The 17,207-nt window shown below is 39.8% G+C and overlaps 1 protein-coding gene across 1 annotated transcript in view; it reads left to right on the top strand.

Moving 5' to 3' along the window:
* Positions 1-17,207, top strand: part of MCTP2 (multiple C2 and transmembrane domain containing 2) — a 100,086-nt gene that overhangs the window by 32,804 nt on the left and 50,075 nt on the right. The window contains exons 10-13 of the mRNA XM_041418621.1: positions 6,178-6,364; positions 7,114-7,207; positions 10,951-11,053; positions 12,704-12,806. Coding sequence (XP_041274555.1) covers positions 6,178-6,364; positions 7,114-7,207; positions 10,951-11,053; positions 12,704-12,806 — 487 coding nt within the window. The remainder of the gene's footprint in view (positions 1-6,177; positions 6,365-7,113; positions 7,208-10,950; positions 11,054-12,703; positions 12,807-17,207) is intronic.

The following is a 17,207-nucleotide window of genomic DNA, read 5'->3' on the forward strand; positions in this document are numbered from 1 at the left end:
GAAATACTGTGGGAGCTCAGTGGCATCAAGAGGCAGGATTTTTCTGTATTTTTGTGGTGATATTGCTCCACATCTTTATATGCTCTGCTGGTGCCAGCCCAGGGATTTTGTGCTCCTTTTTAGGGCGGTGTCTCTTTTTTTCTGTTTGCACTTCGATGATGTGTTCTTCTAAGATTCTTTAATTCCATTCCACTCTCTCTGAATTTGTACAGTGCTGTTTTCTTAGTAGTACCTCTCACTTCCTTGCTTTTGCTTTCAGCATTGTCCTGTGGACCCATCTCCCCAGACAACATCTGTGCTGCTGGGGACGTGCAGCAGCAGCAAGAACCATTCACTCCACTGGACACCCTCTTTGGTCTGTCCACGCTCATCTGCTGGCAGGATCACTGCCACAACTCTCAGTTTCCTGAGGGTGGGGACCCTGCCTGTAGTTGTTTGCTGCTCTCACCTGGCCAGGGTTTCACAATGTGCTGACTAAATAACAGTAACTCATAAGAACATTAGCTTTAGGCATTCAAATAGTTTGAGACTATTCACTGAGAAGAACAATGCCCTTTGGCTCTACAAATGTTTGTGGTTTTGCAGAGCAGGAAATTCTTTCTGGCTGAGTGCTGTTGCTCATCACATGGAGAAGTGGCTGAAGATGAATCTGTTCCTTCCATTCGCACAGTTACTTCCATTACTTCTGATACTCTGTTTAGAGTTAAGAAATAAAGCAGTGTTTGCAGCTTGCCTCAGGTCAGTCCCTAGTGCTGGAGCAATTCTTCCTGAGGTTTTTCCCCTTTATTTTAATTTTTTCCTAGGCTTCCCCTGCCTTTTTTCCTACTGGTTTCTGGCAGGTGGTGTTTAGTGTGGCAAAAACAATCAGTGAAATGTTTGTTCTATTCAGCACTGGTGAGGTCTGTGTGGTAGATTTACCTTAAAGAAAAGGTAAATCTTCCAGGGTAAATCCCTGCAAGTGTTCAAGGCCAGGGTGGATGGGAGTCTGAGCAGCCTGGTCTAGTGGAAGGTGTCCCTGCCCATGGCAGGGGGATTGGAACAAGATGACCTTTAAGATCCCTCCCAACCCAAACAATTCCCTGATTCCATGTTTAAATTTATTTTTGATGCCTATGTGGAGAAAAAAAAATTTTGCTTTTGTTCTCTTAAGCACAGCAAATTGGCTGTAGCATCAAAACAGGAAAAAATGCTCTAGTTTATGAAGAGCATTTGCAAGAATAGGTAAACACCAAGTGCATAATAACAAGTATTGTTTTTACAGTGTAGAAACTTTTTAACACCCTATAAATAATATTTTATGAAGGGTTCAAATGCAGTCTAATCTGGAGAAGGATTCTGTTGGAAAAACAGCATTATGAGGTGCCATGTTTATTGTCTCCATGATTTCCAAGTTCAGTTTTGAGATTTCTGGATTTCACAACATCATTGTAAAAAATATTCTTTATTAAAATGTTTGTGGGTTATATTCGGTCATTACACACAGCAGTGCATCCAACTGCCCTCAAATAATTTGCATGGCTTTAAGGAGAAAACAAAATTTTCTGCATCAGACTTAATAATTTTGTGGTCAATTTATGAATAGAGTTAGAATTCATTATGGTCCCTTCCAGCCTGCTCAACCTCCAACTGTGTTGGTTGAACCTTTAAATATGTTCTTAATATTTCAATGAAGTTGGAGGTGCTCACAGCGGAGTCAAATCTGATAAACTTTTGTGGCACAAAGACTCCTGTTAATTCCTTTAGACCTAGAATTTCAGATAGTATGGATGCCTTAAGACTCGGGAATATGGTTCTTCTCCCAGGCATAATTTGTTTTCAAGGTAAAATATGGTTCTTGAAATAGGACCTGAAGTGTCTGTGGAGAGCATGGAACGTGTAGAATAAGAAATGCCTTGGACCTCTGGTGCTGAGCACAAACACCTGGGGTGTTTGTCTGCTTCTGAATTAGTGAGGAAACATTTCATGTCACCCTTCTATCACGAAACAAACCCTCACTGTCAGTGCACATCACAAGCTAAATTATTACATTCAGCCTACCTGCAGTCTCCTCAGAGTTTCAGCTGGGTCCAATTTCTCTTCCTCACTTAAAAATCCCACAGCCCTGAGTGGTTCAGCTGCAGGCTCTGACACTGAGGGCTGGCTGCATTGTGGTGCTGGCTGAAATAATCCCTCTATTTAGTCTGCACAGGACTGTTAGTAACGTTTATTGAGTGCTTTTTGTGTCCTGTGGGAGAAGAGGCATGCTATAAACAGGAGAGGATGTTAATGTATATGAATAAACAAAGGTGTTAACGTGTGCAGAATTTGTCCAGGCAGAGTTAAATTGTTTATGCCAGGTTGTTAGAGAGTGTTTCTGCGTTAGGGGATATGTTCTGGAAAAAGAGATGCTGCAGAATGTTGAAGGTGTTTTCCTTCACATATTTACCTCAAGAAGGAGATTTTACAAAAATTGTGAAACTTAAGACTGTGAGCTCTGAGACTGGAGTGCATCCAATATCTTTATGATGAATGCCTCCAGGAAACTGTCTTTGCAATAAGAAGCAACCCATGTTTTAAAGGCTGTGCTGTTAGGATGGAGCAGTAAAATCCCCATTATGGCTGCAACCAAAACCTTCACTTAAATCTCACCAGACAATAGGATGAATCAGAAAAAAACAAAATTTGTCCATTTAATAAGTAATAATAATACTTTTTTAATTGTTTCCCTGACACCTGTGGCATATGAAATTTCAAGTATTAATCATAGATACATCTTTTTGTACTCTCTGATGATTGTGATGTCTTTTGTGAAGGGCTTTCAAGAAGTCTGCAGGGGGTAAAGTGGCACTGTTGTGTACAGATTTTTCTGTATGTATTTATATATATTTAAAGATTTCTGTTATAATTTGATTAACTGTGATTGGGAAAATAAAATACAACTCCATGTCTAGTAAGAAGCTAACCTCAGCACCTTTTAGTGAAATTTTAACATGTGATTCCCTGATAAAGAAATATTTTAATCCCAAATTTGTGTATGCTGTTCTCAAGTGCTATTTCTCTGCAAAATTAGTAAAAAATGGAGGAAAGGGAAGCTACAGGTGAGGGCTTTAAATCAGAAGAACAGTCTTAAATCAAAACTAAAGCTGTACAGGACTGGAGGCTAATATAGAGGTGTAGACCTCAATACTGATCAGGAGTAGGAAGGTAAGCATTTAATTAGTTGTGGTTAAAAGGAAAGTGATACAGTTGTGTGCACAATGCATTCTTAACTTACAGAACTGCAGCCCCTGTAGATTGTGCATGTAGCCATTTGCGTGAAAGATTATGTCTGAATTTAATATATAATATAGCAAAAGATGGCAACAAGCAGAGCTGTTCTGTCCTGAGACAGGATTACTGTTGAGAATTTAACTCAGGAGATCATTTGTATCACCTAAAATACAAATGTTCTGAGAGTTTTGCCCTTTGCATTCAGAGCAGGCAACCTTTAAACAAAAGTGGATTACCTCAATTTGTTTGATTCTGTGCCCATCACAAGTCTCTTACCACTTTCCTGTGAAATAATTATGTGTAGTAAGATCTTGCAGATAGAAGGCTGAGAAAGAAGGAAAGGAAATGTTTCTGTTTCAAGAGAATGAGGGAAGTAGTTTGGAAATCATTAGACTCGTTTTAATAGTGTAGAAGTGTTAGTGTGGAAATTGCTGAATTTATATAGTAAATTGAATGTCTAATTGTTTTACTAAGCTGCATTCTCTGCAGTCTGATTGTATAACCTAAATGAAACAGTGTCTTTTTTTGTTTTTTTCTTAAGCCTTTTGCCAGTGCAAATGTGGATTTTCTTTTCTCACAAGATTTTTTTTTCTCACAAGAAAATATAGGCATACCTTGAGTGAACACAGATGTTTTAAGGAAAGTTAGTTTGCACAGAAATCAGACATGATTTGAGGAAGAAATATTTACACTCCACCTCCTGCTGTTTCCCCTCCACATGTGCATCCCTCTGACCTCCACACCCTTGTACTCCATCTTTTCTTTAACCTTATGCAAATGAAATTCTTTTAAGAAGAGAAGCGATTCCAGTTTGCCAAAACAAGATAGAATTATATTTAACTTTGCCTTTGACATCTGGTGGAGTTCGAGGTTAGGTGGGAGATGCACTGTTGTCCGAACAAGCTGTGTTTTCTGTCTTACTCCACGGAAAGTTTTAAACATAAAAACAAGTTTTAAACATAAAAATCAACTGCAGCTTTTCCCAGTCGTGGACTGTGTTGAGTGGGTGGTGTATGAAATGCTGATGTGGGAGACATGGCCTCTGTTGCCAGCTGAACCACAGAGCAGCTGGGTGACCTTGAGATTTCCCTCTCCTTCCTTTAGTTGCTGCATCTAGAAAAAAAACCAAACTAAACGTCCCCCCTTTTGTGCTGATACCCAAAGTATCACTGGAATTGCTGCAGCCTGAGACACAGTGGTGTTAATGCAGCCAAGGTGAAGTTGACCTCCAGTGTGGAAGTGATAAGGGCTTTTTCTCAGAAAGAAATAAGGTCTTTTTCTCTCTCTTTGTTGTTGTTTTGTTTTCATTCCTGCTGTAACTTTTCCTGTCATATTTTTCTGAAGAGTCTAGGTGTAGCAATGAGCTTTAAATGCAACCTCTCACACTTGGAAATGGTGTTGAGAGGCAGCCTCCGTGCTGAGCCGTCTTGGTACTCTGCCTGGTTTATTTTCCTTCTCTTTCAAAGCACTTGAAAGCAGTTAATAAGAGTAAACTTGAAACCTGTTGTACCTCCAGAGCAGTGGAGAGAAAAGAGCACACTTAAGGCAAAGTCATTCCCATTGATTGTGGTCAGAGGAAGCTTAAGGAGTTGTGTTTTAATACACAGAGCTACTGGACAGCTTAGAAACTCATCAGAGCCGTGGCTTTTACTTCATAACACGGTTTCTTGGGTTCTCAGGCTGAAATGTTTTGAGATTTTTTTTCTCTTTTTTTCACCCCCTTTAGCATTCACAGAAAATAGGCTGTTAAGAAGCGGAAAGCATGCAATTTATAGCAGATGGGCATAAACTGCTCCAGCTCTACTACTGGAATGGGATCAATCAGGAACACTACATGCACCATTTACCCAGAAGAAACACACCTGGGGGAACCCTGTGGAATTTTAGCCTATTAAGACAACACCTTAACAAGTTTAGTTTAAATAAAAACTTGTCGGCAGGCATTAAGTGAAGCAAAACACCTCGCTCTCCATCAGCCACTGCCCTTCCCTTTGAGGAATGTTCCTCCTCTTGCAGCGTGGCAGCAAACCTTCTCCTTCCTTTTTTCAAAAACTTTTTTTGTTTGTTTCGTTTTTGTTTGTTTTGTTTTTTACCCTTTTTTCATCTGTAACTTTTGCTCAGCCTGTTCTTACGAGCCAAGCCCCACGGAGGTTCAAGAAAGTTCCACTCCATTTACTGGACTTCTAAATAGAAGGCATTTAGCTGAGCCAAGTGATTAGATTTTTTGTTGCATTTAACCACTCCCTTTGTGTGTAACTGGCTGCCTGGTGATCTCTGCTTTAGACCATGCTCATATTTTATTGTTGTCTCTTTATGAATGTTTCTCTTTTATCCTCTTTATTTTTATTTTTGGGGGAAGCATCAGGTTAATGATATATAATACATGCAAGGAGTGGGTGGGGGACTTTTAAGACAATCCTTCCCTTTGGGAAATATAACACTACACTGAAAATGTAGCTCTAGTAAAGCTTGTAAAAGAGATTGGGGCATACAGTATAATGTAGCATAAAATGGAGTATGTGACTTTAAAGAAACTAATCTATTTTAGGCTAATGTTTTAAATTTTGCATTTGCCCCTTTTCTTTTCCCCCAGGTGAAATTGAATTGTGTTTTAAATCCATCACAAAACACTGGGGGATTTTAGAGGGGAAGTGAGGCAGGCCAGAGTTAAGTTTTCCGCCTGTACTTGCAGTCCAAACCTTTTACTTCCCCTTACCAGTAGACAGACCAGAAAGCAAAACCTGACAGTAAATACAATAGAATCTGACTAATTAGTTTCCCGTGTTTAATTTTGGGATGTTTTTATTTTTTGCACTGAAGAAGCAGAAAGTTTTGGTGCCTGCTTGCTGCTAAAATCAATATAATGTTGCTTTATTATTTTTTTTACCACCTCTTCGTTTTTATTAACCCTTGGCAATGTCATTCCAGGTGCCACGTTGACATTACTGCCTTGCCAACAAAGCAGACCAACTGCTTGGAGCTGCCTCTGGAGAAACACCCAGGGTCCCTGCTGATGCTGATTGCTGTTGCCCCATGTACAGGAGTGTCTATCTCTGATCTGTGTGTCTGTCCTTTGGGAGACCCCAACGAACGGCAGCAGATTTCTCGACGTTTTGTGAGTTTGTCTTCTTTTTCCTTTTTTTTTCTGTTGTATTTTTTTTTGGTTTTGAAATAGTCAAAACTTCAGAAAAAAAAATTCTCCAGTCATAATGACATCTCCCCTACCAAAGTAAACTATTAAATGGAGTAGTTGCATGTTGAATGACAAGGAGATTGGCAGGGCAGATAGACCCAAGCAATTTGGCTGTTTGTATTTGTTGAGTTTTAAACTAATGCTGTTCTTTGCAAACTTGAATTGTGTTAGAAGATTATCATGGGGAATGAGACACTGAATATCATGAGGAGATAATAATATACTTAGCTTTATTCCCTCCTTCGGGAAGGTTATTTTCTGGACTTTAAATGTTGGGAGATAAAGCTTTGTGACGGCTTCTATGTCTGCAAAAGCTGGTCAGGATGGAATAAGTGTATTTCAATTTGTGCCTGTGGAGGTTTAGATTGGATATTAGGGAACATTTCTTCACCAAAAGGGTTTTCAGCACTGGAACAGGCTGCCCAGACAAGTGGTTGAGTCATCAGTGCTGGAGGTATTTAAGAGATGGGTAGGTGTAGCTTTTAGGTACGTGGTTTAGGGGTGGACATAGAAGTGCAGGGTTAGTTGCTGAACCTGATGATCTTAGAGGTTGTTTCCAACCTAACTGACTCTGTGATAAGTTATTTAGTGGTCCATAGTCTTTGTTTCTTAGTGGTCCATAGTCTCTGTTTCTTACAAGCAAAATACATCTTTACACTTTCTCCTTGCAGTGTATAAAGAATTCCTTTCGTGACATGAAGGACATTGGCTTCTTACAAGTCAAAGTTTTAAAGGCAGTGGACCTGATGGCAGCAGATTTTTCAGGTATTTTTTTTCTGTTTTGCAACATATGATGCTGTAATATATTGCTTTGCAAGGATCAGTTGATCAAGGAAAAGCAAATCAACCCATCATCTCTCCCGCACTGAAACCTGCCTCAGGAAACTGAGATACCAAATGGCTTTGACTGCCAAAAGTATCTGGGAAGGTCCAGTAGATGGAGATCTTAATTTCCCATTAGACCTGAGCAATCTGACAGGTAACTTTACAACAGCACATCATGCTAAGTGTTTTTGCCATCAGGAATGTGTAAAGTAAGAAAGAGTTGATACACAGCGATGGTGCTTGCAGAGCACCTGCAAAGCAAAGCCACTCCCTCTTCTGTCAGGTGTCTTGTGAGCTGGGAGCAAGACTGAAAGATGTTGGGGTGTCTGATGTGGTGCTGGGTGTGTGGGTTTGGGTGGTGCTGCAGACTGTCACCTGAAAAAACTTGTCAGCAATGGGGCTGCGAGTGCGATGCTTTCTCTTAGAGCTTATTTGAGGCTTCACTTTGGGGTGACCTTTTTGGTGCTCTTACTCCATGAAAAGTATGGATTTTCCACTGAGCTGTTCCTCAGGTTGTGCTCGATCCTGACAGCAGTGGACACTAACACCTTTTAAAACCACAACTTTATATTGTACCTCTGGGGAAAGTCTGGGACGTTGATACTTCTCTGTAGTGACTGCCTGGATATTATTATTTTTATTATCATCTTCTCCAGGATTCTGGAGACCTTTTAATTCCCCTCTCTATCTCACAGCAGCTCATAATTCACAGGCACAGCATTGTGTGTTGTGTATTTGCTGACACAGTCATTTTTTAAAGATAACTTGTTGATAAGGGCAGGAAAGATGGTAGAGGGAAAACATTTTTGCTCCATTCCCTTGTTTTTGTGAAGGCATTGTTACATAAGAGAATGCTGCTCCTAAAAAAAGGAGCAAAGGAGAAAGACTACGATTAATCATGGTACTGTTTTAGGGCTATATTCAATTCACTGCTAACCCTGAATTGGAAAAAAATGTTTACTGCAGAGAGCAATACTTTAAGGAACTGAAGAATTTAATTTGAAAAAAAAGAAAAAAAACCCCCAAAACCTGTCAATAACGAAAGGTAGCTTGTAAAGAAATCCATATCTAAATTGACATAATGTATAGGTCTATATGAAATTAGGAGTGTAACTGCACCTTGCTGACTAATTTAATTTGGTAAATGTAGCACAGCAGAGCAGCCCCAGCTTTGCCATGTGCCAAAAGTTCCATCTAGAAATATGTGGAGTTTTAATATAGACAGAATTTTTGGAAAAAGCTGAGCCCAGAAGGTTATTTACCCTCTGGAAAACTTTGCTGATGCTGAAGCAGTTGCATCAGTGATGGATTTGGCCCCCTCTCCCTCAGTACTCGAACAGGAGCCTGTGGGTGGATAATGAGCATTGGAAGAGACACGCAGGTTCTTGATTCTGCAATTCAAAGACTTTTCATACAGGGTATGTGATACACATTCCTTGTGCATAGCACAGAATGAAATTCTGCTTAAGTAAAAGGTTACTCAGTCTGTCATTATATTCAAAATAACCCAGGCTTTGAGCCTGATTCATGAAGCAAATGACAAATTGTTTTTCAATGGCAGTGCTGAAAATATCCTAGTATTATGCTGTAATAGACCCACCAAATTGCAAAAGGATGCAGCCATTTTAGGTAAAAATAGCATAATTTCTGATCATGAAATGAGAGACATAAAGATTAATTATCTGTTCTGAGCCATTCATAAATGATTAGTGCAGCAATTATGGGCTTCCATAATAGAGCCCTCCTAGAGCAGTGCCATATTTCCTGCATTGCCAAGGAGACTGCTCAGATTTATTGTTATTGATAAAAGTAAATTCAAAGTCCCAGCTAAAAATCTAATAAAGGGAAAATCACAGAGGGAATCAGAGGTACAAAGATTTCCAAGGGTTAATAGAAGAGCAGTGTGAGCAGGTAGTGTCCCCTCCCTGTCCCTTCCCATAGCAGCCATGAGTCTTAAATCCCCCAAGTCCCACAGCCCGGTGGGTATGATGGATGTAATGCCACCTTATACCTTATTCCCACAGTAAAGATTGGATTTTGGTGTGATTGGGATTTCTGTGTGTTGTCATCATGGATTTTAATTGCAAGTTTTTATTCTGCTGTAATAATAGTGATCAGAAAACACACACTATCTGCTTTGGTTTCGAACAGTATTCTGGAAATCCATATTTTACTCTTGGACATAAATTTTTGGGCTGGCTTCCAGACAGCTGTATCATATATGTAGAAGCTCTTCACCCACAGCTAGCCCAGTTTGAGCCTTCCATACTTTTATATTCCTAGATAATAGTTCTGTTGATGTGGAAGTGACTTTTTCTGCTTTGTTGGATGTTTTCTGTGTACGCATGAGAGTTCTTCTCAAACACTGCATTTGCTCACTGACCAAAAAATAGCATTCAGAATACCAAATTATACAGTGGGATTGTTTTTGGCATATACCAGTTTGCATTTCAAGCAGTTTCTCTGAAAGGCTACATGCATTTTCCACACTTATCAGGGAATGGGCATGTAAGCTGAAAAGGAGAAGACAAATAGATTCCAGTAATACACATGGTCTTTAAACTTTACCAATATTGACTAGTTAATACCCACTGTTTACATACTTAAAAGATTCCTGTTTAGTTTATAAACTTCTGAGAGTAAGACCCTTAAAAGCTCTGCATTAATAATACAGAAAATAAGGATTTAGAAAAGGACAGCTTTTGCTTAAATAGCTTGTTTGTCTGATATCTAAATCCCTGCATTGCTGACATATTTAGTTGCCTACATAGAAGTTAGGCTGGAGTGTCTGTGGCTGAGTTGTACATGAGCATTGGAGATGAGATTAAATCAGATGCTGAGCCAGACATGCTGATAAGGGGCCACTCTGCTCGCAAAGGAAACTGCTGAGCTGCAATGAGTTGGTAAAACTACAAATTCATTTAATGTGAGTGATCAGAAAATACATTAGCAAACATGTGTTCACCTAATAGATTCCATGTTGACATCCTTCTTTAGAGAGGAGGAGTTTTTCTGCCTTTTTTTTTTTTTTTTTTTTGTTTTGTTGTGGTGGGTTTACTCTATTGGCTGTAAGTACAATACTTGGATCATGCATGGATTCTCCAGTTGATGTTGGGTTTTGTTTAAACTGTGGCACAGTGTAGAGCCTTCATTGCTTCAAGGACTTGCTCACATGGAACTAATTGAAGAAATACTTCTGATTTCAGTCAGTGTTGTGCTTCTTTTCTCATGATGTGGATACTTAATCCTGTAATGAACTGAAGAAGACAACAGGCTCTAAGCAGAGGATAAAACAGGGAGTGTAACTGCAGTGCTGCTCCTTCCCTGGCTCTGAGCAATGGTGCTGCTTTCCTAAGGGCAGCTGAGTCATTGTCACCATGAACAGATCTTTCTTGCTGTAAGGACTGAGGGATGATTCACTCAAGGTCTTAGATTTCAGGTATTAAGAGTGAAGCCTCCTGAGTGAGCTGTAAGGTAAGTGTTGGAGTTTCCAGAACTGGGAATGATCAGAGATGCAATTTTTTTGGGCAAGTCATTCCACAGAACGAGACACTTCGCAGTTGCTTTAATGGATCTAATTTTATTTAACGAGTCACTTCCTCCACCCTGCAAGGGCTGCAAAGAAAGAGTGTGCATACTAAATACCATAACTGGTCCACTTAATTTTCCTTTCCTTTCCCTAGGCAAAAGTGATCCTTTCTGTGTCTTGGAGCTGGGAAATGACATGCTTCAAACACACACCGTTTACAAGAACCTCAACCCAGAGTGGAACAAAGTTTTCACATTGTAAGTGGATTGCTTTGGAAACCATGCAGCAACTCCACTTAGCGGCTTAACTAGGAAAGCTATTGACTTGGGAAAATGCAAAGGTCAAGTTTAAGATATGTCATTTTTTTCATAGTCAGAGAGGATGTTGGAGAAATCTCAAATATAACTTAATTAAAGCCTTTTGCCTTTTACTAGTTCTTGCATGGAGTTTATTAATAGAAGTCATTAAAAGAAAAATTACTGTGATATTTATAGGAAGAATCATGACTAGACATAATGGAGTCATAGTTTGATCCAAGAGATAATGTAACAGAAAGTTGAGACCAGATACTCACGCCTACATTTTCCATAACTTAAAATATGTTTCACCGAACCTTGGTGGAATCCTTGTTTAGTTTGGAGTAAGCAGAGAATTAGAGCTCATGTTGGTGTTGGTCTATCTTCTGAATTTAACTAGTCAAACGCTCCAAATTAGATGCTTAAATTTTCATGGAAATCATGGTATTATTTTATTTGTCACTTTATTAATAATATAAGTAATAATTTTGGTATTGCTTTTAGGCAGCCCAATTTTTAAATCTTGATTTATGCTGACAAAGATTTCTGTGAATAAGTGAGTGAGATAAATGTCTCCCAAGACTGCAGCAGTCTGTGCAAAGAGTGGCAGTGAAGCATTTTTGACATTTGCATCTGTCCACTGGAAGAACAGTTTGAAAATTATGAACTTCTTGCTAAAGCAACATTCATAAATACTAGGCTGGATGAGAACACAAGAAAAAAATATCTGATTTCTTTAATAGAAATACTTTGCTGTATTTCTGTTTAATTCAGGGGTGCAGCTGAATACTTGTGTCTTGGTGTCCTTTCTCATACTTTGTTCTTAAGAAGCTTCCACTCCTGACTGTTTTTTCTGAGACTGTGCCAGCAGATGAGTCTTGTCGGATGTTCAGCCAGCAAAATAAATCCAATAACAATCCAAATTTATTTTATTTAAAAAGAAAGTTTGTGTCTGTACTTCCTGTGGGTCTCAGAAATGTCAGCTATGGACTTTCTCTAACTTTCTTACTAATGTTGCCTGGCTGATCCCAGCACCAAATCTGCAGAGCCAGTCAGGCACTCGCATCTCTCCTTAGATTTTTGTCCATTAAAAAAGAAATTAATTAAGCCCCTTAAAAGCTATTGATGATTTAGATGTATTTTGGAGCAGTTGGATTGTTTTGGGTGGGTGAGTCCATTTTAGCTGGACCTTTCAGTACCACTACAAAGCCGTCCCCATTATATCCAGGTTTTCTGCAACACACTTACCTGTGTGTGTCACTGTGCAGTTTTAATGCAATGAAACTTGGGTCTGAATTCAGCCCTTGACCTCTTCCAGCACCAGCATTCTCTGTTGGAGAGCTGAGTTTTACATTGATAGCATCACCAATACAAAAAATACCAAAAAGTCACTGTCTGGACCTAGTTATGCAACTGAAACTTGAGGGAAAAGCTTGGGGAATGCCCATCACTTGATTCATTTTGTGGGGGGAATTTAATTAAATGCTAGTTATATACCCCAAGGTAATACAGACTTAATTAGTACAACACCAGTCTCAGATCTTTGTGGAGGAGACTGTGTGTATGTGTATTGAATATTATTTTTTATGTGTCTGCATTTTTTTGTTCCAGCCCTATTAAAGATATTCACGATGTTCTGGAAGTGACAGTGTTTGATGAAGATGGAGACAAACCCCCTGATTTCCTTGGAAAAGTTGCCATCCCTTTGCTGTCTGTAAGTTACCTTTTCCACATGTATCATGGTTGGCTGGGAATACGTTGCCTTTTTCCCCCCTTAGCACAAAACCCCACAGATTTAAACAGGTTTTGTGATCTATACCTGCCTTAGGTGGCAGTGTTTATAGTTCTCCTTAGTGTAACAAGCATTGTCCACCCATCTTAGTACAAATTTGGTTGACTGGAAAGCAAACTGCAGAAATGTCTGTACTTCATCAGTGCCACGTAGGTCGGAGAACATAATTGAGTTGTTCTGTGTGTTTCCACATCATCTTCTGAAGGTAACATTTTAAGCATGTCCTTGTTCTGTCTTGCTTCTTTTTACTCCAAGAAAGTAATTGCACATCGCAGTCGGATTGAGTAGAGATAGCTGTTGTTATTGGCGTGGCTGAATGAAATTACCTAAAAGGGGTGTTTTCCACTCCACAGTGCTTTTAAAGACTGGTGGCTTTTGTTCTGTAAACAAATATGTGAGGAGCGAGCGCTACCATGGGAGTGTAAAATCAAAACTGGAAACAAAGCGAGCTCAGGGGAAAGTGGTTGCTCTGGAGATTAAGGGGAGTTGAAGCTTTTTCAGAAACAGCCAAAAAAAGGCCAAGCTAAAGAGAGTGGAACATGAAAGGATCATTAAAAGACTTTAATAGAGGAATGGGGGAAAAGCAGCTTTGTGTTTGGTAAGACTGATTTAATTTTGAAACAAGACTGGTAGTATTAGCGAGCAAACCGGATCAAGAGGACGTAAACAGCTCCATGTGTATGTGCAGTGTCACAGAAGGTTCTGGTAGTTTTTACAGTAACGTGTAGGAAGAACTTTCTAGGCTGTGACTTATTAAATCAATTAGTAGATGAGGCTTGAAACATCATGGGACTCTTGTGTCATATTAGGCAAGTTGTGTAAACACATTTAGCTGTAAGCATGGGGTTTGCTGTGAATTGGGAGGCAGTGATGCTCTGCAGGAGTTCCCTGTGCCGAGGGGATGCCGTGACAGATATTTGTGCAGTTGAGCCCTGTGCAGGAGTGTGAGGTGATGATTTGTTGTACAAACATGCTGGTGTGATTCTCAGGGTTGTCCTGTGCAGGAGTTGGACTCCAGGATCCTTGTGGGTCCCTTTCAAGTCAGGGTATTCTATGATGACATTTATGCTTTCCATATATAACCACAGCAGCACAGGCTGTGGTGAGATGCTTTCAGTAATGCTCAGTGTGATGCCGTGGGTAATAGCACTCTCAAATAGGCAGATGGTGGATCCTGATTGAAACTGCACAGTACAAAATTGCAGTCTTGTTTTGAAACATCCCTGTGAAAGCAGATTTGCCTCTGCAGAAAGGCTGGCACACATCTTCCAGGGTTGAGGCAAGAGTTTGTCTTTGAGTTTTAGAGGTTGGCTGCTGCAGGAAGGGCAGTGATGGGTTTGTGGGGCTCTGTCCCAGCAGAGACTGGAGAAATGGGAGATTTCTAGAGGGAAAGCAAAGGTCCCATCTGATCAAGGCAGGCCATATGAGGCTCACAGCATCAGCACAATTTCAGTAAGGGGCCAGTCAAGATCAGAGAGAGGGACTGAAATATTTGGTATTTCCAAATAAAAAGCAAACTGCCCAGAAAACTCTTGAACTGACTTTGGGATATGATCCCAAACTAAAGAATGCTTTACAGTAGTAGGGAAATAGGTCTATACGCTCCAGTTTTGTTGTGATTTTGTCTAAATAAGTGTATTTCTTGTATATGTGAATTAAAACCAATGTGGCTTCTGAATCTCTTCACAAAAGTGTATGTGCTTTCATCCACCCTGTGCTGCTCACACTGGGGTCTGAAACAGGAGAAGCCCAGCAATCTGCGGATATGAAGGATCTGAGGAGTAAATTCTGAGCTCTCAGTGGCCCACACGCTGTTGTGAGCTTTACAATGCTCTTCCCTCAGACTACGTGATCTTTTTGTGGATATTTTAGATTGTTCATCTATTTTTGTAGCTTGAGTTGTCAATATCTTCTATTTTAGAATAATGTTAAAGTCAGTTGGGCATGAAGGATTATTTGATGTTTACAGGGAGGAAAAAACCTCTTAACATCTTTTATTCCATTTTTGATCACTTTGTTAATTCCTCCCCAAGTCCTCGTATCTCTGATGTTACTGGAAGAGAGTGGCTGGAGCAGCTGCTCTCCTGCAGACCCAGTGCTTGCCAAATGGCCTGCATGATCGGCAGCAGGCTGTGTGGGCTCACAGTGAGAAGATGTTAGATTTGGATTTTCTGTTGATTTTATAGGCATTTGTCAAGTATCCCTTAGGAAGCATGTAACAAGGCAGAGGAGGGGGAGTGCATGTGTGTGGTAATGTCCAAACTATTCAGTGTAGGTTTTTCTGTGTCCAAGGTTTGGGACAAAAAAAATAAAATAAAAATTGTTTATGCTTTCCCTTGCCAACTGATCTTCTTCCTTCCCATCCAAACTTCTCTGCCTCCTATTTCAGTCAAATCTAGTGTAAATATATTCATCTCTGCTTCTGATTAAAACCATTTTGCACCTATTAACTTGGTCTGCTCAGACAGAGAACTGTAATTTTCTAAGCTCTTTTTCTTCAAATAGGAATTTCAATGTATGTTATCATTTTGACTGTAACTTTGAATGTATACTTTGAACCATTTAGATAAATATACTAAAAGAGAACAAAAGTTAAAGACTCAAGGAAGCCTCACAACCATATAGATTTAATTTCTGTATGTAATCAGGCCTAATATTTGCCTGGCATTGAGTTGTCTTTTGAAAATAGATGTGCTTTTGCCATTCTTTTTTCCTGTTAAAAATGCACAAGTTTGACTTGTGAGCTGTCAGCACATGAAGTAAGTTTACTTCAGGAATTGTTCATGGATGGCTAGATTATTTCCTTAATGAAAAATTGCCTTTAGTAAAGTATGTGTTGGAGGGATATCAAATGTTTAATTAATATGACACTGAATTTTGGGTTAAATGTGTTCAGTAGTCCCACACTGGCATTTTGCAATCATGACTACACCCTCATCATCACATTAACACAGGAATAACCTTACAGCACAAAAATTCAGGGATGGTGAAATTATGTATTCTTTCCGTTCATCCTTGACTGTGATGTAGGGTTATTACAGAACCAAATAAGAAAAATAAAAAGCTGGGCAGCATGAGAAGAGTTTTAAGGTGCCAAATGGTGAATATAGCTACAAACTTCACATTCTGCGAGAGGTGATAAAGCAGAATTGGATAAATGCACATTTTGCGAGCAATAAACTGAATTTGGAGACAAAGGGAGAAGTTTGTAATTTAGCTTTAACTTTTCCATGTTGATCAACCTATTGTACTTTTTTTCTTGTGTACTTTTTGTCAAATTACTCCTCTAAAGCAAGTGTGAGACCTCATCTCAAGCACTGCTCTGGTCAGCCACATTCACAATTTACACTAGAAAAGAAACAGTTCAGTGCTACCACAGCATCCAGCAAAATGGATCTTTCTCTTGCCAGAGGTGATCCATAGAGCATGGCCTGGCCAAGCCTTGGGCTGGGAGGGAGATTTTGGGGTGTGGGGAGTGAAAGGGAAGCCCACGAGCCCTGAGCAGAGCAAGCTTGTGTGCCAGAAACTGGAGAAGAACCTGGGCAACGAAGAAGTAGGGCAAAAACTTTATTACTTCAAGAAAGAAGTTTGATAGGTTTTAGAAGTTTTGTAGGTTCTGGGGGACTTGAACTAATTATCAAAGAAGTCCTTTCTGTCTCTGTGTTCCTTTGTGTCCTAGATCTTAGTAAAGGCAACCGTGTGTCTTTGTGAGGGTCTGTCTTTTTTCCTCTGCTTCAAGAGACTCCTATCTCCTAGAAGGCTGCAAGTTATTAGAGACATGGGAGCATATAGTGTGCTTCAATGAATTTGAAAGCAGAGTATATCAAATATCCTCATGTAGAAAGGCCTTTGAGTGAGAAGTTGTAGAGCAGAATGGAATGTTTTTTATCTGCTGGATTATCAGGTCAGAGTAGTCCTCAGCTGCACCCTTTTTTTCCAGCCAACAGGTAGAGGTCTATGAAATATTCTCAAGTGCCAGGCAAGGTCAGTAGCCAACGATACACTGAAAACAGGGAGTGTGCCTTTGGCAAGCTTGATTGTCTAAAGGATGGCCTGGATTCAGAGAGCAGACACCTGACGGTTGCACTTACTTAGCACTTGACCATAAGTGCACAGTCCTTTCCAGGAGAAAGTTTTAGAGTTTGAGAAAAGTCAAATTGCTGTGTTTATGCAATGGAGGCAGCTGTGAAGTGTGCTGTCTGTTCTGACTTTTATCCTGATCATGAACCAGGATTTTTGGAATGGGGAAAAATCCCCCACCTCTCTTCCAGGGAAAACAACGTCTTGTTGCTGACGTCAGATTCTCTCCCAGCCACTTGCTGC

Source organism: Onychostruthus taczanowskii, unplaced genomic scaffold, assembly GCF_017590055.1.
Source record: "Onychostruthus taczanowskii isolate IOZ18803 unplaced genomic scaffold, ASM1759005v1 scaffold6, whole genome shotgun sequence".
Lineage (NCBI taxonomy): Eukaryota > Metazoa > Chordata > Aves > Passeriformes > Passeridae > Onychostruthus > Onychostruthus taczanowskii.